At 45.8% G+C, this 27,302-nt stretch overlaps 1 protein-coding gene across 1 annotated transcript; it reads right to left on the bottom strand.

The window, feature by feature from the left end:
- LOC120041620 (runt-related transcription factor 2-like) lies at positions 1 to 26,952 on the bottom strand (the record flags this gene model as incomplete). The annotated part of the gene is made up of 3 exons (XM_038986487.1): positions 1 to 482; positions 22,504 to 22,665; positions 26,776 to 26,952. Coding segments are annotated over 3 exons (821 nt in total), but the record flags the coding sequence as incomplete, so codon positions are not given.
- Between the last annotated feature and the right edge of the window lie 350 nt (positions 26,953 to 27,302).

Below are 27,302 nucleotides of genomic sequence, written 5' to 3' on the forward strand. Positions count from 1 at the left end.
TCAGTAAGGTCTCCAGACAGCTTCATCCACGCGTCCCCCAGCAGAGTTGAGTACGGTAGGAGAGTTGCTGTGACTCCCGTCCCCCTCCACCCCCCCATCTGCCTGGCTGGGCAGGTTAGGGTTAACCAGGGAGCTACCGGTGGAGGCGCTGGTGCAGGGAGGACCCATTCTGGAGGGGGAGCGGTCCCCCCCGGGAACCATGGAGAACTGGTACGACCCAGAGGATGCTCCATAGTAGAGATAGGGAGCGCTGCTGGTCGGGAACGGTCCACTCTGACTCTGGGTGGAACCGGGGTAGGGAGGGGGCAGGTAGGTGTGGTAGTGGGCGGAGCCTAGCGACATGGCGGAGGTGACGGGAGGGTTGTAGGTAAAGGTGGTGGGGTAGTGCATTCTGGGACTGGAGAAACCGGACTCCGTCAGAGAGGAGAGACCCGGGAACTGACGCTCAAACTGACCTGGGAACGGACTGAGATCTGACGAGCCTAGAGAGAGAGAGACGGATGGAGAGGGAGAGGAGAGGAGGATGGAGAGGGAGAGGAGAGGAGGATGGAGAGGGAGAGGAGAGGAGGATGGAGAGGGAGAGGAGAGGAGGATGGAGAGGGAGAGAGAACCCTGTTTTAAAAAACGTCATCAAAACATTGCTTCATTTAGCTGTATCGTCCCTTAAACCACATTATTGGAGTATTAACAGTATGTATCCTTTATTCATGTCGTCCCTTAAAGATTAGAAATATATTTTACAATCTATTCTGACGACCGGTGCCAAGACAACAGCAAACTATTCAATTATATGTATTATATGACTCCAAACCTCAACAGTATAAAATCAAATAGTCATATTTAACATTATTGAACATGTTCCCGGAGTTGGTCTGATGTGATACCAAGAACAGAAATGAAATGTTAAATGACTAGACACCTGTACAGTATGTAATGACTAGACACCTGTACAGTATGTCATGACTAGACACCTGTACAGTATGTAATGACTAGACACCTGTACAGTATGTCATGACTAGACACCTGTACAGTATGTCATGACTAGACACCTGTACAGTATGTCATGACTAGACACCTGTACAGTATGTCATGACTAGACACCTGTACAGTATGTAATGACTAGACACCTGTACAGTATGTCATGACTAGACACCTGTACAGTATGTCATGACTAGACACCTGTACAGTATGTCATGACTAGACACCTGTACAGTATGTCATGACTAGACACCTGTACAGTATGTCATGACTAGACACCTGTACAGTATGTCATGACTAGACACCTGTACAGTATGTAATGTGTGTGTGTGTTTGTGTGTTATGAACATAAATAAAAAGATCCCTGAAATGTTCCCTACGCACAAAAAGCTTTCTCAAAAGAAATCAAAAGATTTCTAAAGATATTTGTAAACAAATTAGTTTTAGATAATCGTCAGTAAGTCCAACCGGCCTCACAACCGTAGACCACCTGTAACTAGGGGGGAAAAGTACCTGTCATACCTGGGAAAAGGTATAGATACCTTGATAGAAAATGACTCAAGTAAAAGTGAAATAGTATTTGAGTAAAAGTCTAAAAGTATTTGGTTTAAAATATACTTAAGTATCAAAAGTAAAAGTATTAACCATTTCAAATTCCTTATATTAAGCAAACTAGATGGCACCATTTTTTGTTTTTTAATTTATGGATAGCCAGGGGGCACACTCCAACACTCAGACATAATGTAACGTTCGTCGTATGGAGGAAGAGAGGAGGACCAAGGCGCAGCGAGAAAAGTATCCATTTTAATAGAATACGTTAAACAAACAAACAAAATAACGATAAACGAGAATAACACGAAACGAAACAGTTCTGTCTGGTGCAGACACACAAAGACTGAAGACAACCACCCACAAAACCCAACAGAAAACAGGCTACCTAAATATGGTTCCCAATCAGAGACAATGACAAACACCTGCCTCTGATTGAGAACCATATCAGGCCAAACACAAAAACGGGAAAACTAGACACACAACATAGAATGCCCACTCAGCTCACGTCCTGACCAACACTAAAACAAAGAAAACTCAAAAGAACTATAGTCAGAACGTGACACATAATTTACAAACGAAGCATTTGTGTTTAGTGAGTCCTCCAGATCAGAGGCAGTAGGGATGACCAGGGATGTTCTCTGTTTAGTGAGTCCTCCAGATCAGAGACAGTAGGGATGACCAGGGATGTTCTCTGTTTAGTGAGTCCTCCAGATCAGAGGCAGTAGGGATGACCAGGGATGTTCTCTGTTTAGTGAGTCCTCCAGATCAGAGGCGGTAGGGATGACCAGGGATGTTCTCTGTTTAGTGAGTCCTCCAGATCAGAGGCAGTAGGGATGACCAGGGATGTTCTCTGTTTAGTGAGTCCTCCAGATCAGAAGCGGTAGGGATGACCAGGGATGTTCTCTGTTTAGTGAGTCCACCAGATCAGAGGCAGTAGGGATGACCAGGGATGTTCTCTGTTTAGTGAGTCATCCAGATCAGAGGCAGTAGGGATGACCAGGGATGTTCTCTGTTTAGTGAGTCCTCCAGATCAGAGGCAGTAGAGATGACCAGGGATGTTCTCTGTTTAGTGAGTCCTCCAGATCAGAGGCGGTAGGGATGACCAGGGATGTTCTCTGTTTAGTGAGTCCTCCAGATCAGAGGCGGTAGGGATGACCAGGGATGTTCTCTGTTTAGTGAGTCCTCCAGATCAGAGGTAGTAGGGATGACCAGGGATGTTCTCTGTTTAGTGAGTCCTCCAGATCAGAGACAGTAGGGATGACCAGGGATGTTCTCTTGATAAGTGCTTGAATTGGACCATTTTTCTGTCCTGCTAAGCATTCAAAAAGTAACGAATACTTTTAGGTGTCAGGGAAAATGTATGGAGTAAAAAGTACATAATTTTCTTTAGGAATGTAGTGAAGTAAAAATAAAAGTTGCCAAAAATATTAATAGTAAAGTACAGATACCCCAAAAACTACTTAAGTAGTACTTTAAAGTATTTTACTTAAGTACTTTACACCACTGCGTGTAACCACGCCAGCCCAGGTCCTTTACATCCAGCTGCTTCACCTGCGGGAGCATCTGAGACCTGCCACCCGGACAGCTGATCAAACTTTGGGGTTTGCACAACTGAAGAATTTCTGCTCAAACTGTGAGACAACAACTTGTCACAGCCATTGAAGAGGAGTGGGACAACATTCCACGGGCCACAATCAACAGCCTGATCAACTCTATGTGAAGGAAATGTGTCACGCTGCGTGAGGCAAATGGTCACACCAGATGCTGACTGGTTATCTGATCCACACCACTACCTTTTTTCAAGGTATTTGTGACCAACAGATACATATCTGTATTCCCAGTCATGTGAAATCCATAGATTAGGAACTAATGAATTTTAAATCTACTAATTTCCTTATATGAACTGTAACTCAGTGAAATCTTTGAAATTATAGCACGTTATGTTTATATTTTTGTTCAGTCTAAGTACATGAGGCCCTAATCTATGGATTTCACATGCCTGGGCAGGGGCTCAGCCAATGGGTGGGCCTGGGAGGGCACAGGCCCACCCACTGGGCAGGGGCTCAGCCAATGGGTGGGCCTGGGAGGGCACAGGCCCACCCACTGGGCAGGGGCTCAGCCATGGGTGGGCCTGGGAGGGCTCAGCCAATGGTGGGCCTGGCAGGGGCTCAGCCATGGGTGGGCCTGGGAGGGCACAGGCCCACCCACTGGGCAGGGGCTCAGCCATGGGTGGGCCTGGGAGGGCTCAGCCAATGGTGGGCCTGGCAGGGGCTCAGCCATGGGTGGGCCTGGGAGGGCACAGGCCCACCCACTGGGCAGGGGCTCAGCCATGGGTGGGCCTGGGAGGGCATAGGCCCACCCACTGGGCAGGGATGCAGCCATGGATGGGGCTGAGAGAGCATAGGCCCACCCACTTGGGAGCCAGGCCCGGCCAATCAGAATGAGTTTTTTCTCACAAAAGGGCTTTATAACAGACAGAAACAGTTTCATCAGCTGTCCGGGTGGCTGGTCTCAGATGATCCCGCAGGTGAAGAAGCTGGATGTGGAGGTCCTGGGCTGGCATGGTTACACGTGGTCTGCGGTTGTGAGGACGGTTGGACGTACTGACACATTCTCTAAAACGACGTTGGAGGCGGCTTACGGTAGAGAAATGAATGTTTAATTCTTTAGCAACAGCTCTGGTGGACATTACTGCAGTCAGCATGCCAATTGCACGCTCCCTCAAAACTTGAGACCTCTGTGGCATTGTGTTGTGAGACAAAACTGCACATTTTAGAGTGGCCTTTTATTGTCCCCAGCACAAGGTGCACCTGTTTTATGATTATACTGTTTAATCAGCTTCTTGATCTTTTATTTCAGCCTGTAGGGTCATAGGTCAACACAGTGTCATAGGTTCAGCTCATGAAACATGGGACCAACACTTTACATGTTGAGTTTATATTGTTGTTGTGTGTGTGTTGATGTCTCTGTGTTGATGTCTCTGTCTTGATGTCTCTGTGTTGATGTCTCTGTGTTGATGTCTCTGTGTTGATGTCTCTGTGTTGGTGTCTCTGTGTTGATGTCTCTGTGTTGATGTCTCTGTGTTGATGTCTCTGTGTTGATGTCTCTGTCTTGATGTCTCTGTGTTGATGTCTCTGTCTTGATGTCTCTGTCTTGATGTCTCTGTCTTGATGTCTCTGTCTTGGTGTCTCTGTGCTGATGTCTCTGTGTTGGTGTCTCTGTGTTGATGTCTCCGTCTTGGTGTCTCTGTGTTGATGTCTCTGTCTTGATGTCTCTGTCTTGATGTCTCTGTGTTGATGTCTCTGTGTTGATGTCTCTGTCTTGGTGTCTCTGTGTTGATGTCTCTGTGTTGATGTCTCTGTGTTGATGTCTCTGTCTTGGTGTCTCTGTGTTGATGTCTCTGTGTTGATGTCTCTGTCTTGATGTCTCTGTGTTGATGTCTCTGTGTTGATGTCTCTGTCTTGATGTCTCTGTGTTGATGTCTCTGTGTTGATGTCTCTGTCTTGATGTCTCTGTCTTGGTGTCTCTGTGTTGATGTCTCTGTGTTGATGTCTCTGTGTTGATGTCTCTGTGTTGATGTCTCTGTGTTGATGTCTCTGTGTTGATGTCTCTGTCTTGATGTCTCTGTCTTGATGTCTCTGTCTTGGTGTCTCTGTCTTGATGTCTCTGTGTTGGTGTCTCTGTGTTGATGTCTCCGTCTTGGTGTCTCTGTGTTGATGTCTCTGTCTTGGTGTCTCTGTCTTGATGTCTCTGTCTTGATGTCTCTGTCTTGATGTCTCTGTCTTGGTGTCTCTGTGTTGATGTCTCTGTGTTGATGTCTCTGTCTTGGTGTCTCTGTCTTGGTGTCTCTGTCTTGATGTCTCTGTCTTGATGTCTCTGTCTTGATGTCTCTGTCTTGATGTCTCTGTCTTGGTGTCTCTGTGTTGATGTCTCTGTGTTGATGTCTCTGTGTTGATGTCTCTGTGTTGATGTCTCTGTCTTGATGTCTCTGTGTTGATGTCTCTGTCTTGATGTCTCTGTGTTGATGTCTCTGTGTTGATGTCTCTGTGTTGATGTCTCTGTGTTGATGTCTCTGTCTTGATGTCTCTGTCTTGATGTCTCTGTCTTGATGTCTCTGTGTTGATGTCTCTGTCTTGGTGTCTCTGTGCTGATGTCTCTGTGTTGGTGTCTCTGTGTTGATGTCTCTGTGTTGATGTCTCTGTCTTGATGTCTCTGTCTTGGTGTCTCTGTGCTGATGTCTCTGTGTTGGTGTCTCTGTGTTGATGTCTCTGTGTTGATGTCTCTGTCTTGATGTCTCTGTCTTGATGTCTCTGTCTTGATGTCTCTGTCTTGGTGTCTCTGTGCTGATGTCTCTGTGTTGGTGTCTCTGTGTTGATGTCTCTGTGTTGGTGTCTCTGTGTTGGTGTCTCTGTGTTGGTGTCTCTGTGTTGATGTCTCCGTCTTGGTGTCTCTGTGTTGATGTCTCTGTGTTGGTGTCTCTGTCTTGGTGTCTCTGTCTTGATGTCTCTGTCTTGATGTCTCTGTCTTGGTGTCTCTGTGTTGATGTCTCTGTGTTGATGTCTCTGTCTTGGTGTCTCTGTCTTGGTGTCTCTGTCTTGATGTCTCTGTCTTGATGTCTCTGTCTTGATGTCTCTGTCTTGATGTCTCTGTCTTGGTGTCTCTGTGTTGATGTCTCTGTGTTGATGTCTCTGTGTTGATGTCTCTGTGTTGATGTCTCTGTCTTGATGTCTCTGTGTTGATGTCTCTGTCTTGATGTCTCTGTGTTGATGTCTCTGTGTTGATGTCTCTGTGTTGATGTCTCTGTCTTGATGTCTCTGTCTTGATGTCTCTGTCTTGATGTCTCTGTGTTGATGTCTCTGTCTTGGTGTCTCTGTGCTGATGTCTCTGTGTTGGTGTCTCTGTGTTGATGTCTCTGTGTTGATGTCTCTGTCTTGATGTCTCTGTCTTGGTGTCTCTGTGCTGATGTCTCTGTGTTGGTGTCTCTGTGTTGATGTCTCTGTGTTGATGTCTCTGTCTTGATGTCTCTGTCTTGATGTCTCTGTCTTGATGTCTCTGTCTTGGTGTCTCTGTGCTGATGTCTCTGTGTTGGTGTCTCTGTGTTGATGTCTCTGTGTTGGTGTCTCTGTGTTGGTGTCTCTGTGTTGGTGTCTCTGTGTTGATGTCTCCGTCTTGGTGTCTCTGTGTTGATGTCTCTGTCTTGGTGTCTCTGTCTTGGTGTCTCTGTCTTGATGTCTCTGTCTTGATGTCTCTGTCTTGGTGTCTCTGTGTTGATGTCTCCGTCTTGGTGTCTCTGTGTTGATGTCTCTGTCTTGGTGTCTCAATGTCGATGTCTCTTTGTTGATGTCTCTGTGGGTGTGTCTGCATGTTTGTGTGTCAGTGTATGTTTAAGCCTGTGCAGCGTGTGTGTGTGTGTGTGTGTGTGCGTGCGTGCGTTTGTGTGTATATTGATGCACATAAAGAGTAGTGTGGATGACTGAGGAGGGGCCCATGTGGAACCAATTTGAGCAGGAACAGTTTCCATGGAGCCTTAATGAGGCAGGAGCTGCTCTGATGTGGCTCCTCTCCTCCCTCCCTCCCTCTCCTTCCTCCATCCCTCATCTAACACAGGCTGGGGGGAGGGAGGGAGGGGGAGAAAGAGGGAGGAAGGAGGGGAAGAGAGAGAGAAAGAGAGAGAATCTCTCTTTTCCCTTCGTCTGTCTGTCTGTCTGTCTCCATCTCAGCTTCACCCCTAACTGGCTGTGGGCTCCCTCTGTCTGTCTGTCTGTCTGTCTGTCTGTCTGTCTGTCTGTCTGTCTGTCTGTCTGTCTGTCTGTCTGTCTGTCTGTCTGTCTGTCTGTCTGTCTGTCTGTCTGTCTCAGCTTCACCCCTAACTGGCTGTGGGCTCCCTCTGTCTGTCTGTCTGTCTGTCTGTCTGTCTGTCTGTCTGTCTGTCTGTCTGTCTCAGCTTCACCCCTAACTGGCTGTGGGCTCCCTCTGTCTGTCTGTCTGTCCGTTCGTCTCCATTTCAGCTTCACCCCTAACAGGCTGTGGTGGGCATCTAGCTGGGCCAGAGAGGTAAAGAAGAATAGGAGCGACACACACAAACACACACACCATGCTGCTCTTATCATAAATCACATGGCGTCTTCTGTGTCACTATGTCTACCAAGGGAGTGTGGGTGTGGGTGGGCGGGTGTGGGTGGGCGGGTGATTTTATATGGGGAAGTAATAGCGAAGCCGGATTGTCGCTAGCGTCACATAACATACGATTTTAATTAGTGAATTAGTGACCGCCGCCCACCAGCTCCGTTAGACTGTTCTAGAATAGAATGTGGTTGTTCCAGATCTGTTAGACTGTTCTAGAATAGAAGGTGATTGTTCCAGATCCGCTAGACTGTTCTAGAATAGAATGTGATTGTTCCATATCTGTTAGACTGTTCTAGAATAGTAGGTGGTTGTTCCAGATCTGTTAGACTGTTCTAGAATAGAAGGTGATTGTTCCAGATCTGTTAGACTGTTCTAGAATAGAAGGTGATTGTTCTAGATCTGTTAGACTGTTCTAGAATAGAAGGTGATTGTTCCAGATCTGTTAGACTGTTCTAGAATAGAAGGTGATTGTTCTAGATCTGTTAGACTGTTCTAGAATAGAAGGTGATTGTTCTAGATCTGTTAGACTGTTCTAGAATAGTAGGTGATGCTGCTTCCAGATCTGTTAGACTGTTCTAGAATAGAATGTGATTGTTCCAGATCTGTTAGACTGTTCTAGAATAGAATGTGATTGTTCCAGATCTGTTAGACTGTTCTAGAATATAAAGTGATTGTTCCAGATCTGCTAGACTGTTCTAGAATAGAACGTGATTGTTCTAGATCTGTTAGACTGTTCTAGAATATAAGTTGATTGTTCTAGATCCATTAGACCGTTCTAGAATATAATGTGGTTGTTCCAGATCTGTTAGACTGTTCTAGAATATACTGTGGTTGTTCCAGATCTGTTAGACTGTTCTAGAATAGAAGGTGATTGTTCCAGATCTGTTAGACTGTTCTAGAATATAAGGTGATCTGGTTATCTAGGTCACTAATTAGTAAGGAACTCCCCTCACCTGGTTGTCTAGGTCACTAATTACAAAGGAACTCCAGTCACCTGGTTCTCTAGGTCACTAATTACTAAGGAACTCCCCCACCTGGTTCTCTAGGTCACTAATTAGTAAGGAACTCCCCTCACCTGGTTCTCTAGGTCACTAATTAGTAAGGAACTCCTCTCACCTGGTTGTCTAGGTCACTAATTACTAAGGAACTCCCCCCACCTAGTTCTCTAGGTCACTAATTAGTAAAGAACTCCCCTCACCTGATTCTCTAGGTCACTAATTAGTAAGGAACTCCCCTCACCTGGTTCTCTAGGTCCCTAATTACTAAGGAACTCCCCCCACCTGGTTCTCTAGATCACTAATTAGTAAGGAACTCCCCTCACCTGGTTCTCTAGGTCACTAATTAGTAATGAACTCCCCTACCTGGTTCTCTAGGTCACTAATTAGTAATGAACTCCCCTACCTGGTTGTCTAGGTCACTAATTAGTAAGGAACTCCCCTCACCTGGTTCTCTAGGTCACTAATTACTAAGGAACTCCCCTCACCTGGTTGTCTAGGTCACTAATTACTAAGGAACTCCTCTCACCTGGTTCTCTAGGTCACTAATTACTAAGGAACTCCCCCCACCTGGTTCTCTAGGTCACTAATTAGTAAGGAACTCCCCTCACCTGGTTCTCTAGGTCACTAATTACTAAGGAACTCCCCTCACCTGGTTGTCTAGGTCACTAATTAGTAAGGAACTCCCCCCACCTGGTTCTCTAGGTCACTAATTAGTAAGGAACTCCCCTCACCTGGTTGTCTAGGTCACTAATTAGTAAGGAACTCCCCTCACCTGGTTGTCTAGGTCACTAATTACTAAGGAACTCCCCTCACCTGGTTGTCTAGGTCACTAATTACTAAGGAACTCCCCTCACCTGGTTCTCTAGGTCACTAATTACTAAGGAACTCCCCTCACCTGGTTCTCTAGGTCACTAATTACTAAGGAACTCCCCTCACCTGGTTCTCTAGGTCACTAATTACTAAGGAACTCCCCTCACCTGGTTGTCTAGGTCTTTACTGAAAGGAAAAAACAAAAACCTGACGACACTGAGCCCTCCATGGAATGAGTTTGACACCCCTGTCCTAGACTGTTCTAAGGTTATTGTTCCTCTCGGAATAGTCTAGCACTGTGGTGGTCTAACTGTTCAATAAACCTCTGACTGACTGACTGACTGACTGACTGACTGACTGACTGACTGACTGACTGACTGACTAACTGCTGCTAGAGCAGTTTACCAAGCAGAGTGCTGTGTGATCCATCTGACTGACTGACTGACTGACTGACTGACTGACTGACTGACTGACTGCTGCTAGAGCAGTTTACCAAGCAGAGTGCTGTGTGATCCATCTGACTGACTGACTGACTGACTGCTGCTAGAGCAGTTTACCAAGCAGAGTGCTGTGTGATCCATCTGACTGACTGACTGACTGACTGCTAGAGCAGTTTACCAAGCAGAGTGCTGTGTGATCCATCTGACTGACTGACTGCTGCTAGAGCAGTTTACCAAGCAGAGTGCTGTGTGATCCATCTGACTGACTGACTGACTGACTGCTGCTAGAGAAGTTTACCAAGCAGAGTGCTGTGTGATCCATCTGACTGACTGACTGCTGCTAGAGAAGTTTACCAAGCAGAGTGCTGTGTGATCCATCTGACTGACTGACTGACTGACTGCTGCTAGAGAAGTTTACCAAGCAGAGTGCTGTGCGATCCATCTGACTGACTGACTGACTGACTGCTGCTAGAGCAGTTTACCAAGCAGAGTGCTGTGTGATCCATCTGACTGACTGACTGCTGCTAGAGAAGTTTACCAAGCAGAGTGCTGTGTGATCCATCTACATGGAGAGACATCTCCCACTTCCCTCTGTCTATAATGTGTTCATTAAAGTCTTGCTCGCCCACAAGCTACCGTGGCATTCTCCTATTTTCACTCCATGTGTTCTATTATCTGTGATAAACTCACCCCTCTCAAAAAGTACCGGGTAAGAGGTAGAGACAATCCCTGGTTTAAAGAGGAATTATCTGATTGGATCCAGAAATACACAGTGGGCCAAAGCCAGAGAGGGTAATTCTCAGGCTGAATGGCAGTTATTCAGGGCACTGAGAAATAAGTGCAACATGTTAATACGGAAATGGAAATCTAGCTTCTATTAGGAATTTACCAAAGCAAACCTCAATAACCCGACGAATTGTTGAAAACCATTAAATCCATGAATGCAAACACAAACTCTGGTCTTTCACTGAAACTGACTTCAAATTCAATGGATGTGACTGACAATAATAAACTGCTTGACAGGTTCAATGAGGATTTTGTTAAAGCTGGGCATTTATTTGATAGTGAACACCTTCCTAACATCTCAAATGAGGTTGTGTGAATGAAACTGCCCGCATGCCGATCTACGGTTAATCTATTTCATTTTGACAAAGATTGACCTTTCAGAAGAGTGCAAAGGTACTCAAATCTATTGATATTAAGAAAGCAGCTGGCCCGGATCAATTGAACCCATATTTAAAAAACAATTGGTACAGAGATCATTGCTGCCCCTCTCACTCAGATATGACATCTTTCCTTGGTGAGTAATACCATTCCAAAAGTCTGGAAAGCAGCCTATGTCACGCCTTTACATAAGGGTGGCGATCCGTCCCTGTTGGATAACTATCATCCCATATCTAAACTGTCTGCACTGGCAAAAGTTTTGGAAAACCTGGTGAACTCACAGTTGAAAGACTTTCTTTATAAAAACTTCAGTTTTTATCTCAATTCCAGTCTGGTTTTTGAGCCAAGCAGTAAGTATGGCTGTAGATGATATTCTAGATGCTCAGGACAAGAAAAATCACTGTTTCACTTTTTATTGACAGCCTTGGACACGGTCGACCATGCCCTGCTGTCGACCATGCCCTGCTGTTGGCCTTGGACACGGTCGACCATGCCCTGCTGTTGCCCTTGGACACGGTCGACCATGCCCTGCTGTTGCCCTTGGACACGGTCGACCATGCCCTGCTGTTGGCCTTGGACACGGTCGACCATGCCCTGCTGTCGACCATGCCCTGCTGTTGGCCTTGGACACGGTCGACCATGCCCTGCTGTTGGCCTTGGACACGGTCGACCATGCCCTGCTGTTGCCCTTGGACACGGTCGACCATGCCCTGCTGTCGACCATGCCCTGCTGTTGGCTTGGACACGGTCGACCATGCCCTGCTGTTGGCCTTGGACACGGTCGACCATGCCCTGCTGTTGGCCTTGGACACGGTCGACCATGCCCTGCTGTTGGCCTTGGACACGGTCGACCATGCCCTGCTGTTGGCCTTGGACACGGTCGACCATGCCCTGCTGTTGGCCTTGGACACGGTCGACCATGCCCTGCTGTTGCCCTTGGACACGGTCGACCATGCCCTGCTGTCGACCATGCCCTGCTGTTGACTTGGACACGGTCGACCATGCCCTGCTGTTGGCCTTGGACACGGTCGACCATGCCCTGCTGTTGGCCTTGGACACGGTCGACCATGCCCTGCTGTTGCCCTTGGACACGGTCGACCATGCCCTGCTGTTGGCCTTGGATGCTGTTGGCCTTCAACACTGTCAACCATGTCCTGCTGTTGGCCTTCGTCACTGTCAACCATGTCCTGCTGTTGGCCTTCGACACTGTTGACCATGTCCTGCTGTTGGCCTTGGATGCTGTTGGCCTTCGACACTGTCGACCATGCCCTGCTGTTGGCCTTCGACACTGTCGACCATGCCCTGCTGTTGGCCTTCGACACTGTCAACCATGTCCTGCTGTTGGCCTTCGACACTGTCGACCATGTCCTGCTGTTGGCCTTCGACACTGTTGACCATGTCCTGCTGTTGGCCTTCGACACTGTCAACCATGTCCTGCTGTTGGCCTTCGACACTGTTGACCATGTCCTGCTGTTGGCCTTCGACACTGTCAACCATGTCCTGCTGTTGGCCTTCACACTGTCGACCATGCCCTGCTGTTGGCCTTCGACACTGTCGACCATGTCCTGCTGTTGGCCTTCGACACTGTCAACCATGTCCTGCTGTTGGCCTTCGTCACTGTCAACCATGTCCTGCTGTTGGCCTTCGTCACTGTCAACCATGTCCTGCTGTTGGCCTTCGACACTGTCGACCATGTCCTGCTGTTGGCCTTCGACACTGTCGACCATGCCCTGCTGTTGTAAAGACTAAAAAAGGTTTAAGTGTTGATGCATTGGATTGGTTCCAGAACTGCCTTTCTGACAGAACAGAGTGTGTAGCACAGGGCTTACAAAAGGAGTTCCTCAGGGCTCAATTTTAGGTCCGATCCTTTTTTACACTGTATATAAATGATATAAGGAAGACTGTCGACTCTGCAAATCTCCATCTGTATGCTGATGACACAATTATTGATTCTAGCGCATCTAATATTGAGAAGGTTTTCCAGGACTTACTGTTGGCTTTTGATGTTATTAAAAGGCAGCTTTTCCAATTGAAACTTGTGCTTAATGCAAGGAAAACTTATGATTTTCTCTTCCCTGAAAGTAAACAGATAGAGTCACTTGCAGATTTGAACTATAACAGGCCAGCAAATTGATAGGTTCACCTCCTATAAGTATCTTGGGATTTGGTTAGATGAAAAAGCTGAATTTTAAACAGCACATTGATAGGTTTACCTCCTATAAGTATCTTGGGATTTGGTTAGATGAAAAAGCTTAATTTAAACAGCACATTGATAGGTTCACCTCCTATAAGTATCGTGGGATTTGGTTAGATGAAAAAGCTGAATTTTAAACAGCACATGGATAACGCGACCAAGAAACTGAAGTTGGTTTTCTATTTCAGGAACAAATATGGCAGTTGGTCGCAGTTGTAAATGAGAACTTGTTCTCAACTGGCCTAAATGGTTACATAAAGGTCAAATAAAAAATAAGATATTGATTTTCGAAATTATTCAGAAAGATTCTTCAAAGAAGAATGGATGATGGTGATATTGTCTATATGACTCAGCAAGTACCTTGTAAACTCTGGACACAGTGTATCATGGTGCTTTAAGATCTATTACCGATGCTAGATCCCTGACCCATCACTGTGATATGTATACTATGGTGCAATGGACCTCTCTCTCCACCAGGAGGCTAAAGCACTGATACACTTTTGTGTACAAAGCATTGATGGGACAACTCCCTCTGTATCTCTGTTCTTTACTGACCAGATCAGTCACTCAATACAGTCTCCGTTCACTGTCCTACAGTCGCTGCTGTCCTCGTCTGTTCCTAAGGCTAGAACTGAGAAGGAGGAAACAATATTTTTCCCATAATGCCCTTTGATCTTGGAACATGCTTCAGAAGGTTTTAAAGTTAGAGGAGTTAGTGTCCTTGTCTGTTTTTAAGACTCAGATCGACAACACTGTTTGTGACAACTGCAGTTGTTTCTAATCTTCAATTGCATCTTTAACTTATGACACTTTGTCTTTTGTGTTTTTCTGTAATATTTTATGGACACTATTTGCTATTTCCCTGTTTTGCCTTCTTGCCAGGTCGCCCTCAATGGGTCTTACCTGGTTATATAAAGGTTAAATAAAACATGTTCCTAAAAATAAAGGCCTTCTCTCTCCCAAACAAAAGGCATATATAAACAGACAGGGCATGAATGAGCATGTTTTCTGCCTAAAAACTGGAATTGATTATTTCAAGCATTAATACACAAAGTTGTCCTCTGTGTTTCTGGACTTTAGAGATGCCTTGGGATGGGGTAGCAGGTAGCCTAGTGGTTAGAGCGTTGGACTAGTAACCGAAAGGTTGCTAGATCGAATCACTGAGCTGACAAGGTAAAAAATCTGTTGTTCTGCTCCTGAACAAGGCAGTTAACCTACTGTTCCTAGGCTGTCATTGAAAATAAGAATTTGTTCTTAACTGGCTTGCCTAGTTAAATAAAATATGAATGACCTGAGGAAATACAATGGCCTTACATTCTATCTAATGTGTACAAAGGCTCTTTTCTCCAAGTTATCTTTGGCAAGCAGATATGTTGGAGTGTGCCCCTAGCTATGTGTCTGAGTGTTGGAGTGTGCCCCTAGCTATGTGTCTGAGTGTTGGAGTGTGCCCCTAGCTATGTGTCTGAGTGTTGGAGTGTGCCCCTAGCTATGTGTTGGAGTGTGCCCCTAGCTATGTGTCTGAGTGTTGGAGTGTGCCCCTAGCTATGTGTCTGAGTGTTGGAGTGTGCCCCTAGCTATGTGTTGGAGTGTGCCCCTAGCTATGTGTCTGAGTGTTGGAGGTTGCCCCTAGCTATATGTCTGAGTGTTGGAGTGTGCCCCTAGCTATGTGTCTGAGTGTTAGAGTGTGCCCCTAGCTATGTGTCTGAGTGTTGGAGTGTGCCCCTAGCTATGTGTCTGAGTGTTGGAGTGTGCCCCTAGCTATGTGTCTGAGTGTTGGAGTGTGCCCCTAGCTATGTGTCTGAGTGGTGGAGTGTGCCCCTAGCTATGTGTCTGAGTGTTGGAGTGTGCCCCTAGCTATGTGTTGGAGTGTGCCCCTAGCTATGTGTCTGAGTGTTGGAGTGTGCCCCTAGCTATGTGTCTGAGTGTTAGACTGTGCCCCTAGCTATGTGTCTGAGTGTTGGAGTGTGCCCCTAGCTATGTGTCTGAGTGTTGGAGTGTGCCCCTAGCTATGTGTCTGAGTGTTGGAGTGTGCCCCTAGCTATGTGTCTGAGTGTTGGAGTGTGCCCCTAGCTATGTGTCTGAGTGTTGGGGTGTGCCCCTAGCTATGTGTCTGAGTGTTGGTGTGTGCCCCTAGCTATGTGCCTGAGTGTTGGAGTGTGCCCCTAGCTATGTGTCTGAGTGTTGGAGTGTGCCCCTAGCTATGTGTCTGAGTGTTGGAGTGTGCCCCTAGCTATGTGTCTGAGTGTTGGAGTGTGCCCCTAGCTATGTGTCTGAGTGTTGGAGTGTGCTCCTAGCTATGTGTCTGAGTGTTGGAGTGTGCCCCTAGCTATGTGTCTGAGTGGTGGAGTGTGCCCCTAGCTATGTGTCTGAGTGTTGGAGTGTGCTCCTAGCTATGTGTCTGAGTGTTGGAGTGTGCCCCTAACTATGTGTTGGAGTGTGCCCCTAGCTATGTGTTGGAGTGTGCCCCTAGCTATGTGTTGGAGTGTGCCCCTAACTATGTGTTGGAGTGTGCCCCTAGCTATGTGTTGGAGTGTGCCCCTAGCTATGTGTCTGAGTGTTGGAGTGTGCCCCTAGCTATGTGTCTGAGTGTTGGAGTGTGCCCCTAGCTATGTGTTGGAGTGTGCCCCTAGCTATGTGTCTGAGTGGTGGAGTGTGCCCCTAGCTATGTGTCTGAGTGTTGGAGTGTGCCCCTAGCTATGTGTCTGAGTGTTGGAGTGTGCCCCTAGCTATGTGTCTGAGTGGTGGAGTGTGCCCCTAGCTATGTGTCTGAGTGTTGGAGTGTGCTCCTAGCTATGTGTCTGAGTGTTGGAGTGTGCCCCTAACTATGTGTTGGAGTGTGCCCCTAGCTATGTGTCTGAGTGTTGGAGTGTGCCCCTAGCTATGTGTCTGAGTGTTGGAGTGTGCCCCTAGCTATGTGTCTGAGTGTTGGAGTGTGCCCCTAGCTATGTGTTGGAGTGTGCCCCTAGCTATGTGTCTGAGTGTTGGAGTGTGCCTCTAGCTATGTGTTGGAGTGTGCCCCTAGCTATGTGTTGGAGTGTGCCCCTAGCTATGTGTCTGAGTGTTGGAGGTTGCCCCTAGTAGTTTCTATGAGCGAATCGGGCAGAAATGCAATGATCTGGGAATGTCAGAAAGCTAAACTCGTAGTAAACAGATGATCAGATTAGAAAAGGGGCAAATTTACTATATTACTGTTCTGAGGTTTGACCACTTTGGTGAACTTAATTTCCTTGGTTTAGTGGAATGCAAAATAAAATTTGCGGACAATGTCACAAAGTTGTGGTCAGATAACCAAAAAAGAACATGACTTTTTGGCTATTCAACACCCAAAAATTGCCACTTTTTATACTTTGCCGAAATTACATAAGAATGTTACTAAACCTCCAGGGCGCCCTATTGTAGCGGGCATTGATGCAGTAACGGCCCCTCTTTCTACTTTTGTTGACTTTTTTATTAGACCACTCGCAGAACAGCTCCCCTCCTTTGTAAAGGACACCAGCAGTATGATCTCTATCATAGAATCTCTTGATCCTCTCCCTGAGAACACATTGTTAGTTACTTTTGATGTTGAGTCGTTATACACTAATATTCCTCACGAGGGCGGTATTGAAGCTATGGAACATTTTCTTCTGCAACGTGACCCCAATAAACTACCTTCCAGTGAATGCATTATAACATTGGCTGAAATAGTACTTACACACAACTATTTCATGTTTCTAAATGATTTCTTTATTCAGACGAAGGGTACTGCTATGGGATCCCCCATGGCTCCTAACTATGCTAATTTGTATGTTGGTTACATGGAGAAACAGTCTATTTTCAATCCTCTCAAAAATGTTTTCTTGCCTAACATCATTATTTGGAAACGGTATATTGATGATATTTTTGTTCTATGGAGGGGTGATGTAAAACAGCTCCAGGCGTTCCATGATTTTCTTAACTCCTGTTCTGAACATTTGAGATTTACTATGCAATCTGATACACGTCAAATCAGTTTTCTTGATCTTCTGATCTTGTGTGAAAATAATGTTCTATACACTGATCTTTACAGGAAACCTACTGATCGTAACAGTTTGTTGAGGGCTGACAGTTGTCACCCACTTCCCTTGAAAAATAGTTTGCCCTACAGCCAATTCTGTCGAATCAAAAGAATTTGCAAAAAACAATCAGATTTCGACAGAAATATGGCTGAGACGCAAAGAAAGTTCAAGGAGAGGGGGTACAAAAATGATCAGATTAATAATGCCATTGAGAAAATTCAAAACAAAACGAGACATGACCTTTTTCAAGGGCAGTCTCGCAAAAAGACGCATTCTTGCATTTTAACTACCCGCTATTCAAAGCGCTCTGAACAAATTAAGGGAATCGTTCACAAACATTGGCATATTCTTAAATCCGATGATAGTCTCGGTAATGTGTTTTCTGACCTTCCCTTGGTCGTATTTTCGCGGGGCAGAAATCTCCGAGACCAATTGGTACACTCTGATTTAACCCCCCAAGATATTCCTGAACAACGTCTATTTGCGCCCCTATTGGATGGTAATTATAAGTGTAATGGCTGTGCCCAATGCAATGGCACTTATAAATGCAGATCCTTTAAACATCCACAAACAGGGACATCGATCCCAATCAAAGGTGTTATTACGTGCTCCACTAAGGCAGTTATTTATCTCATAACTTGTCCTTGTGGTAAAAATTATGTGGGTAAAACAAAGCGTGAATTAAAAGTACGTATCTCAGAGCATCGTAGCACCATTAGGTGCAAAAACTTGACCTACCCAGTTGCGGCCCACTTTTTGGAGGCAGGCCACTCGATTTCATCTTTGCGTTATATTGGCATCGAACATGTCACCCTCCCTAGGAGAGGGGGTGACCTTGATCATTTATTGTTAAGACGAGAGGCTGCTTGGATATTTAACTTAAAGACCCTTGCTCCCTTCGGTCTTAATGTGGACTTTGATCTGAAGCCATTCTTGTGATTGTTGTGATTGTTGTGACTTTGCCATTGTGGTTGTTTGTAGGCTTGTGTGGTCTTTAGTGAGTCTATGATCGTATGCTATCCATTTGTATTAATTGTATGTTGCTCATTCTATGCCGTTTTAATATGAGTAATTAACCAATGATATTAGGCCACTGTTGGCCATGATTACAGACACCTGTGTGTCTTGACACTATATATAAACGAGTCATCCCGCAGTGTCTGTGATTGTACCCTGATGAAGACAGCTTGCCTGTCGAAACGTTGGTAATTAAATATTTTTGCATCTGAGCTCCTAGAGTGTGCGGCTCTCCTTTATTTTCTAGTTTTCTACTCCGCTAGCCAGCACCTCGCCTACATAGGTGTGCGTTTCTTTTTTCTTCTACAAAGTTCGACACCACCATCAAAACGAGAGCCTGTCAAAATATACCAAGTACTTTGATTTCATTTCGATTTAAGGCTGATCTTGTCAGGTTGTACAAACGGTACGAGACAAATCACCTGGACAGCTCCTCAGCTTTTTGTTCCAGCATGACACAGATGGTCCACAAAGTTACTGCAGCTGCAGTCCTCACCATACCAGCCACAACAGCATCCATAGAGAGGTCATTTTCTGAGCTGAAACTAATAAAGACACAGCCGAAACCGGACTGACGAAGGACGACTCTCATCTCCATTGAGACTTGTGAAACTGAGGGCCAACGGGGAGTTTTACAGTTCAGTCACTTATGTCTTTACCCTGAAGGACAGATGGATGGACTTCATTATAAGTAAGTAAAAGTGTATATGGAGAGAGAGAGATGGACAAAGAGGAGGGAGAGATAGAGAGATGGAGGGAGAGGATGAAGTGAGATGGAGAGAGAGGGACAGATTCTGTTGTTTCGGACAATCATGGACGTTTTGAATATCCAGCATACATTGCGAAGGAGGCGGCGTATAAAGTGGTTTCTTTGTCCCTCAGTCTGTCATTATCCCGGTCCTGTTATTATCCAGAGTCCTCGTGGATCAAAGTCTCACAGCAAGGATAAAAAAAAAATGATCTGTGCTAACCGCTGCTTAGGGAACCAGTCAGGTAGGCCACACCACTCAGCCCCAATATATCTAAAGTCTACAGGAGAATGAATTAACAGAGGACAATAGACCCACGCTATGTGTCTGACAGACTGTAACAAACACATCCCAGCTAGCACATTGGAAGTTTGGAACATATGTTTTTGGTTTCAAATTGGTTGTAGGAAAGAAACCATATGTTTCCTGACTGGTAAAACTGAACATTTTTTTATGTTCTTAGAGAAGTGAAAAAGTGAAAATTGTGCCTGTTCTGGGAACGTTTATTTTTAGGTTGCAGGGAGGTGCTGAGAACGTTTTACTCTGGTTCCAGGGAGATCCTGAGAACGGTCCCGTGTGGCTCAGTTGGTAGAGCATGGCGCTTGCAACGCCAGGGTTGTGGGTTTGATTCCCACGGGGGACCAGTACAAAAAAAAAAAAAAAAATATGAATGTATGTACTTGTAAGTCGCTCTGGATAAGAGCGTCTGCTAAATGACTTAAATGTAAATGTAAATGTTTTACTGTGGTTCCAGGGAGGTTCTGAGAACGTTTTACTGTGGTTCCAGGGAGGTTCTGACAACGTTTTACTGTGGATCCAGGGAGGTCCTGAGAACATTTTACTGTGGTTCCAGGGAGGTCCTGAGAACGTTTTACTGTGGTTCCAGGGAGGTTCAGAGAACGTTTTACTGTGGTTCCAGGGAGGTTCGGAGAACGTTTTACTGTGGTTCCTTTAAAGGTTTCCCGGGAGGTTTTAGTAAGAGGTTTTGAACTCCAAGCACAGATAGGACACATGGTGTCATGACACGGCCCTTTCTGGGTATAGATCACCACTCTCTCTTACACCCAGGGTCTGTTATCTCAGGTCATACATTCCTGGTGGAGACACTCTCCCCTGGCCATGCAGAAAGAGAGACACAGAGAGAACAAAGGATTTCACATGGCGAACTCCTAAATCCCCAAAATGGGAATTTGAAACAAAATATCCACTTGTGGGAATGGTCCATGGACACTTAAGGGACGGGTATGACGAGTATTTTTCATTTGGTGACCTCAAAGAGGACAGGAAACACACATAACTATATCTCTGAATGTGTACGTTTCTCAATTATGGGGTTTGCATCTAATTCTTGTATAAAATGAATGAGTAAAGATGAAACTATTTGTGAAATGATGTGATGTTAAACCTTTAATGTGAGAGAATTGTATTCCTTTCAAAGTTTAACTAAGTCATTGGCCCGCCCCCGTGAGCACAGACATGATCAGGCGTCATAGAACCGCCATTTTTATTGTTACGAATAAAACCCTCTCCTGAGGAAATCCTCTTCAGACCACGCATACCTCGGTGTCAGCTGAGGTGGCACCGGTTGGAGTACCAAGACTGAGCAAACCCACAGCATGAGCTGTTATTGCGAATAGTTTAGACCTAAACATACCACGTGGAGCATCGGCTACACGGCTGGAAATTGTTAAATTCCGAGACTATCGATCCCTACAGAATAAGAGCAAATCTTAGATACTAATTACTAGTCTGCAGCTAGAAATTATGTAAACCTGGGATGCGAATACCGACAACCGCCGACAACATCTATTCTATGAAAACATTTCGGAATGGTACTCTGAAGTATCCATTCTAACCACGAAAGACGTTGATCTTCAGGGAAGCAGAGAGAGAAGAACTGACTCTCCAGCAGACAGACCGGATTCCAGAAAAGATCAGAACACCTGGGCGTAAATATGTATATTGATTGCAATTACTCCCAAATGAGTGAGCGTTCATGTGCAAAGGATTAGCATTTCAATAAATATAGTAGCATAGTGTGTTGTGATCCCCTTTGTCTTTCCCGCTCTTGCTCAATCCACAGCCACTTCCCTTTGTCCACCAAGCCGCATATCAGCTTAGCCCATTAGGGGACCTTCCCTATCATTTGTTAGTACATATCTACTGTTTGTTTGTTTATGCATTTCTGTGATTATTTAGTTAGTTAGTAAATAAATGATTAAGCCAATGGGTTTATGGATGATTCAAAGTAAAGGCTGGGTTCGTGCAGATAACCAACAATTTAAGACGTTTGGAATGAGACTAACGTGAGGTAAAGAATAATTCATTAATTAGAAGACTAATTGATCAGATATTAAAATATCTGAAGAGTTATATCAGGAAAATTATAACTTTGTAATCTGAATATTTTCCTTGGTGCCCCAACTTCCTAGTTAATTACATTTACATGATTAGTTTAATCACGTAATGATAATTACAGAGAATTGATTTGATAAAATAACAGTCTTCGCTTTTAATGATGCCAAAGACACGACAATGGGAATAATTTTTTTAGGCATTAATTATGCAAACCCATTTATTTTTGTGACACCAATAGTCTTCTGTTCTCTATCCATGGAATTAGTCCACTGCGCCACCAGGATGGAGCTAGCCTGTCGACATGGTTTTCACTCATACAAAGCTGTTCATTTTAGTCTATTAAAATAGACCCCATTTCAAAGGAAACAAGCACTCATTAAGACCAGGTGTGGCCAATTAGTGGGCGCGGCCAACACACCCGAACACACTTAACAAGATAGAGGATAGAGAGAGTTTTGTTGAAGAACGGAATGTATATGTTTATGATTTTATATATCTTGGTTTTTTTTGGAAAGTTTTCTTAACGTTCTCAGAACAATTCGAGAACTTGACTTTAAATACAACCATGAGTAAACCTGGACGAAACGTTCCCACAGAAGAACGTTGTTTCTTAATGTTCTCTGAACTATTTGAGAACGTTCCCAATGTCAAACCAGTTGGAGAACGTTCCTAGAACATTACCAAAATGAAATGTAACCATGTTTGAACTTTTGGGAAAAATGTTAAAGTAATGAAAATAAAATAGAAAATTGTGTTTTTTTGGCAAGTTCCTTAAATGTGCTTAGAATGTTCCAATGGTCAAGCACCTATCCGGCACCATCCCCAGAACGTTGTGGGAAGGTTGTATGATAAATAACCATAGGACAACCACGCTCTCACCAAGCACTAAGAACCATATGGTTCTCAGAACATCATGTGCTAGCTGGGGTAGAAGTGGCTATTTTGAAATCCAACAGAGTTAAAGAGAAACAAATCACAGAGCAAATGTCATTTAATCTGATTCTTGGTGTTATTGTTTATTTCTAGTGTGTGTGAGAGTGTGCGTGTGCGTACGCGTCTGTGTTTGTGTGTTTGTGTTACCTGGCATGCGGCGGGGCGGGTCAGTGATGTTGGGCAGGCCGGTGGCTCGGCTGGAGGAGAGGGGCGTGGTGGAGTGGACAGACGGGGAGGTCATAGGACTCAGGTAGGACGGGTAGGGCTGCTCATACGACCAGGAAGGAGATGACTGAGACTGGCGAGGATCTGGAGGAGGGAGGAGGAGAGGGATGGTTGGAGAGGAGTAGGAGGAGAGGGATGGTTGGAGAGGAAGAGGAGGAGAGGGATGGTTGGAAAGGAGGAGGAGGAGGAGAGGGATGGTTGGAGAGGAGGAGGAGAGGGATGGTTGGAGAGGAGGAGGAGGAGAAGAGGGATGGTTGGAGAGGAGGAGGAGGAGAAGAGGGATGGTTGGAGAGGAGGAGGAGGAGAGGGATGGTTGGAGAGGAGGAGGAGAAGGATGGTTGGAGAGGAGGAGGAGGAGAGGGATGGTTGGAGAGGAGGAGGAGGAGAGGGATGGTTGGAGAGGAGGAGGAGGAGGAGAAGGATGGTTGGAGAGGAGGAGGAGGAGGAGAGGGATGGTTGGAGAGGAGGAGGAGAAGAGGGATGGTTGGAGATGAGAAGGAGGAGAGGGATGGTTGGAGAGGAAGAGGAGGAGAAGGATGGTTGGAGAGGAGGAGGAGGGGAAGGAGGAGCAGAAAGAGTGTGCCTTGTTAGCTAGTACTGACTGCATAGCTGTTTGTTTCTCTGTTGTCCAGTGGTCCACCTCGACAGGACCGATGTCATAGATACAATACAGACAACTACAGAACTAGAACATAAAAGGCTGTGAGGGTTTAATGTTATGGTCTCACCTGCTATTGAGAAGGTTAGGAAGGTTAATGTTATGGTCTCACCTGCTATTGAGAAGGTTAGGGGGGTTAATGTTATGGTCTCACCTGGTATTGAGAAGGTTAGAGGGGTTAATGTTATGGTCTCACCTGGTATTGAGAGGGTTAGGAAGGTTAATGTTATGGTCTCACCTGGTATTGAGAAGGTTAGGGGGGTTAATGTTATGGTCTCACCTGGTATTGAGAGGGTTAGGGGGGTTAATGTTATGGTCTCACCTGCTATTGAGAAGGTTAGGGGGGTTAATGTTATGGTCTCACCTGGTATTGAGAAGGTTAATGTTAATGTTATGGTCTCACCTGGTATTGAGAAGGTTAGGGGGGTTAATGTTATGGTCTCACCTGGTATTGAGAAGGTTAGGGGGGTTAATGTTATGGTCTCACCTGGTATTGAGAAGGTTAGGGGGGTTAATGTTATGGTCTCACCTGGTATTGAGAAGGTTAGGGGGGTTAATGTTATGGTCTCACCTGGTATTGAGAAGGTTAGGGGGGTTAATGTTATGGTCTCACCTGCTATTGAGAAGGTTAGGAAGGTTAAATGTTATGGTCTCACCTGGTATTGAGAAGGTTAGGGGGTTAATGTTATGGTCTCACCTGGTATTGAGAAGGTTAGGAAGGTTAAATGTTATGGTCTCACCTGGTATTGAGAAGGTTAGGGGGGTTAATGTTACGGTCTCACCTGGTATTGAGAAGGTTAGGGGGGTTAATGTTACGGTCTCACCTGCTATTGAGAAGGTTAGGGGGGTTAATGTTACGGTCTCACCTGGTATTGAGAAGGTTAGGGGGGTTAATGTTACGGTCTCACCTGCTATTGAGAAGGTTAGGGGGGTTAATGTTACGGTCTCACCTGGTATTGAGAAGGTTAGGGGGGTTAATGTTACGGTCTCACCTGCTATTGAGAAGGTTAGGGGGGTTAATGTTATGGTCTCACCTGGTATCTGTGTCTGTCCCTGGGGTTAGGGGGGTTAAAGTTACGGTCTCACCTGGTATTGAGAAGGTTAGATGGGTTAAAGTTATGGTCTCACCTGGTATCTGTGTCTGTCCCTGGGGTTAGAGGGGTTAATGTTATGGTCTCACCTGCTATTGAGAAGGTTAGGGGGGTTAATGTTATGGTCTCACCTGCTATTGAGAAGGTTAGGGGGGTTAATGTTATGGTCTCACCTGCTATTGAGAAGGTTAGGGGGGTTAATGTTATGGTCTCAACTGGTATTGAGAAGGTTAGGGGGGTTAATGTTATGGTCTCACCTGGTATCTGTGTCTGTCCCTGGGGTTAGGGGGGTTAAAGTTACGGTCTCACCTGGTATTGAGAAGGTTAGATGGGTTAAAGTTATGGTCTCACCTGGTATCTGTGTCTGTCCCTGGGGTTAGAGGGGTTAATGTTATGGTCTCACCTGGTATTGAGAAGGTTAGGGGGGTTAATGTTATGGTCTCACCTGGTATTGAGAAGGTTAGGAGGGTTAATGTTACGGTCTCACCTGCTATTGAGAAGGTTAGGAGGGTTAATGTTACGGTCTCACCTGGTATTGAGAAGGTTAGGAGGGTTAAAGTTACGGTCTCACCTGGTATTGAGAAGGTTAGAGGGGTTAAAGTTACGGTCTCACCTGGTATTGAGAAGGTTAGAGGGGTTAAAGTTACGGTCTCACCTGGTATTGAGAAGGTTAGATGGGTTAAAGTTACGGTCTCACCTGGTATCTGTGTCTGTCCCTGGGGTTAGAGGGGTTAATGTTACGGTCTCACCTGGTATTGAGAAGGTTAGAGGGGTTAAAGTTACGGTCTCACCTGGTATTGAGAAGGTTAGATGGGTTAAAGTTACGGTCTCACCTGGTATCTGTGTCTGTCCCTGGGGTTAGGGGGGTTAATGTTATGGTCTCACCTGGTATTGAGAAGGTTAGGGGGGTTAATGTTATGGTCTCACCTGGTATTGAGAAGGTTAGAGGGGTTAAAGTTACGGTCTCACCTGGTATTGAGAAGGTTAGAGGGGTTAATGTTACGGTCTCACCTGGTATTGAGAAGGTTAGAGGGGTTAAAGTTACGGTCTCACCTGGTATTGAGAAGGTTAGATGGGTTAAAGTTACGGTCTCACCTGGTATTGAGAAGGTTAGATGGGTTAATGTTACGGTCTCACCTGGTATCTGTGTCTATCCCTGGGGTTAGAGGGGTTAATGTTATGGTCTCACCTGGTATCTGTCTGTCCCTGGGGTTAGAGGGGTTAAAGTTACGGTCTCACCTGGTATTGAGAAGGTTAGATGGGTTAAAGTTACGGTCTCACCTGGTATCTGTGTCTGTCCCTGGGGTTAGAGGGGTTAATGTTACGGTCTCACCTGGTATCTGTCTGTCCCTGGGGTTAGGGGGGTTAATGTTATGGTCTCACCTGGTATCTGTGTCTGTCCCTGGGGTTAGGGGGGGTTAATGTTACGGTCTCACCTGGTATCTGTGTCTGTCCCTGGGGTTAGGGGGGTTAATGTTATGGTCTCACCTGGTATCTGTGTCTGTCCCTGGGGTTAGAGGGGTTAATGTTATGGTCTCACCTGGTATTGAGAAGGTTAGAGGGGTTAATGTTATGGTCTCACCTGGTATTGAGAAGGTTAGGGGGGTTAATGTTATGGTCTCACCTGGTATCTGTGTCTGTCCCTGGGGTTAGAGGGGTTAATGTTATGGTCTCACCTGGTATTGAGAAGGTTAGGGGGGTTAATGTTATGGTCTCACCTGGTATCTGTGTCTGTCCCTGGGGTTAGAGGGGTTAATGTTATGGTCTCACCTGGTATCTCTGTCTGTCCCTGGGGTTAGAGGGGTTAATGTTATGGTCTCACCTGGTATCTCTGTCTGTCCCTGGGGTTAGAGGGGTTAATGTTATGGTCTCACCTGGTATCTGTCTGTCCCTGGGGTTAGAGGGGTTAATGTTATGGTCTCACCTGGTATCTGTCTGTCCCTGGGGTTAGGGGGGTTAATGTTATGGTCTCACCTGGTATCTGTGTCTGTCCCTGGGGTTAGAGGGGTTAATGTTATGGTCTCACCTGGTATTGAGAAGGTTAGGGGGGTTAATGTTATGGTCTCACCTGGTATCTGTCTGTCCCTGGGGTTAGAGGGGTTAATGTTATGGTCTCACCTGGTATTGAGAAGGTTAGGGGGGTTAATGTTATGGTCTCACCTGGTATTGAGCAGGTTAGGGGGGTTAATGTTATGGTCTCACCTGGTATTGAGAAGGTTAGGGGGGTTAATGTTATGGTCTCACCTGGTATTGAGCAGGTTAGGGGGGTTAATGTTATGGTCTCACCTGGTATTGAGCAGGTTAGGGGGGTTAATGTTATGGTCTCACCTGCTATTGAGAAGGTTAGGGGGGTTCATGTTATGGTCTCACCTGGTATTGAGAAGGTTAGGGGGGTTGGGTACTCACCTAAAATCTGGGTGTTAGGGTTAGAGGTTAAAGACTCACCTGGTATCTGTGTCTGTCCCTGGTGGTTGAAGGAGTTGGGTCCGGCGTTGAGTGGCTGTCGCTGGGACTGTGTCGGCATGGCAACCCTCATGGTTGTCTGTCTGATCCTCTCCAGCTCACTGAGACGGTCTGAGAACAGCACTGTTTTAGGAGACTCCTCTAGCTTCTGACGATGTCCTGTACAACAACAACAATGAGAGGGTCTGAGAACAGCCCTGTTTTAGGTTCTGACGATGTCTTGATCACGCACGCACACACATGTACGTACACACCCGCACATACACACACACACACACACACACACACACACACACACAGACACACACACACACACACACACACACACACACACACACACACACACACACACACACACACACACACACACACACACACACACACACACACACACACACACTCCATACTAAATCCAATCTATACTTCTACCCTACTTTCCCCCAGTCAGCCAGCCAGCCAGCCAGTCAGTCAGTCAGCCAGCCAGTCAGCCAGCCAGCCAGTCAGCCACC

The sequence above is a fragment of the Salvelinus namaycush genome, unplaced genomic scaffold (assembly GCF_016432855.1).
Source record: "Salvelinus namaycush isolate Seneca unplaced genomic scaffold, SaNama_1.0 Scaffold489, whole genome shotgun sequence".
Classification (NCBI taxonomy): Eukaryota; Metazoa; Chordata; class Actinopteri; order Salmoniformes; family Salmonidae; genus Salvelinus; species Salvelinus namaycush.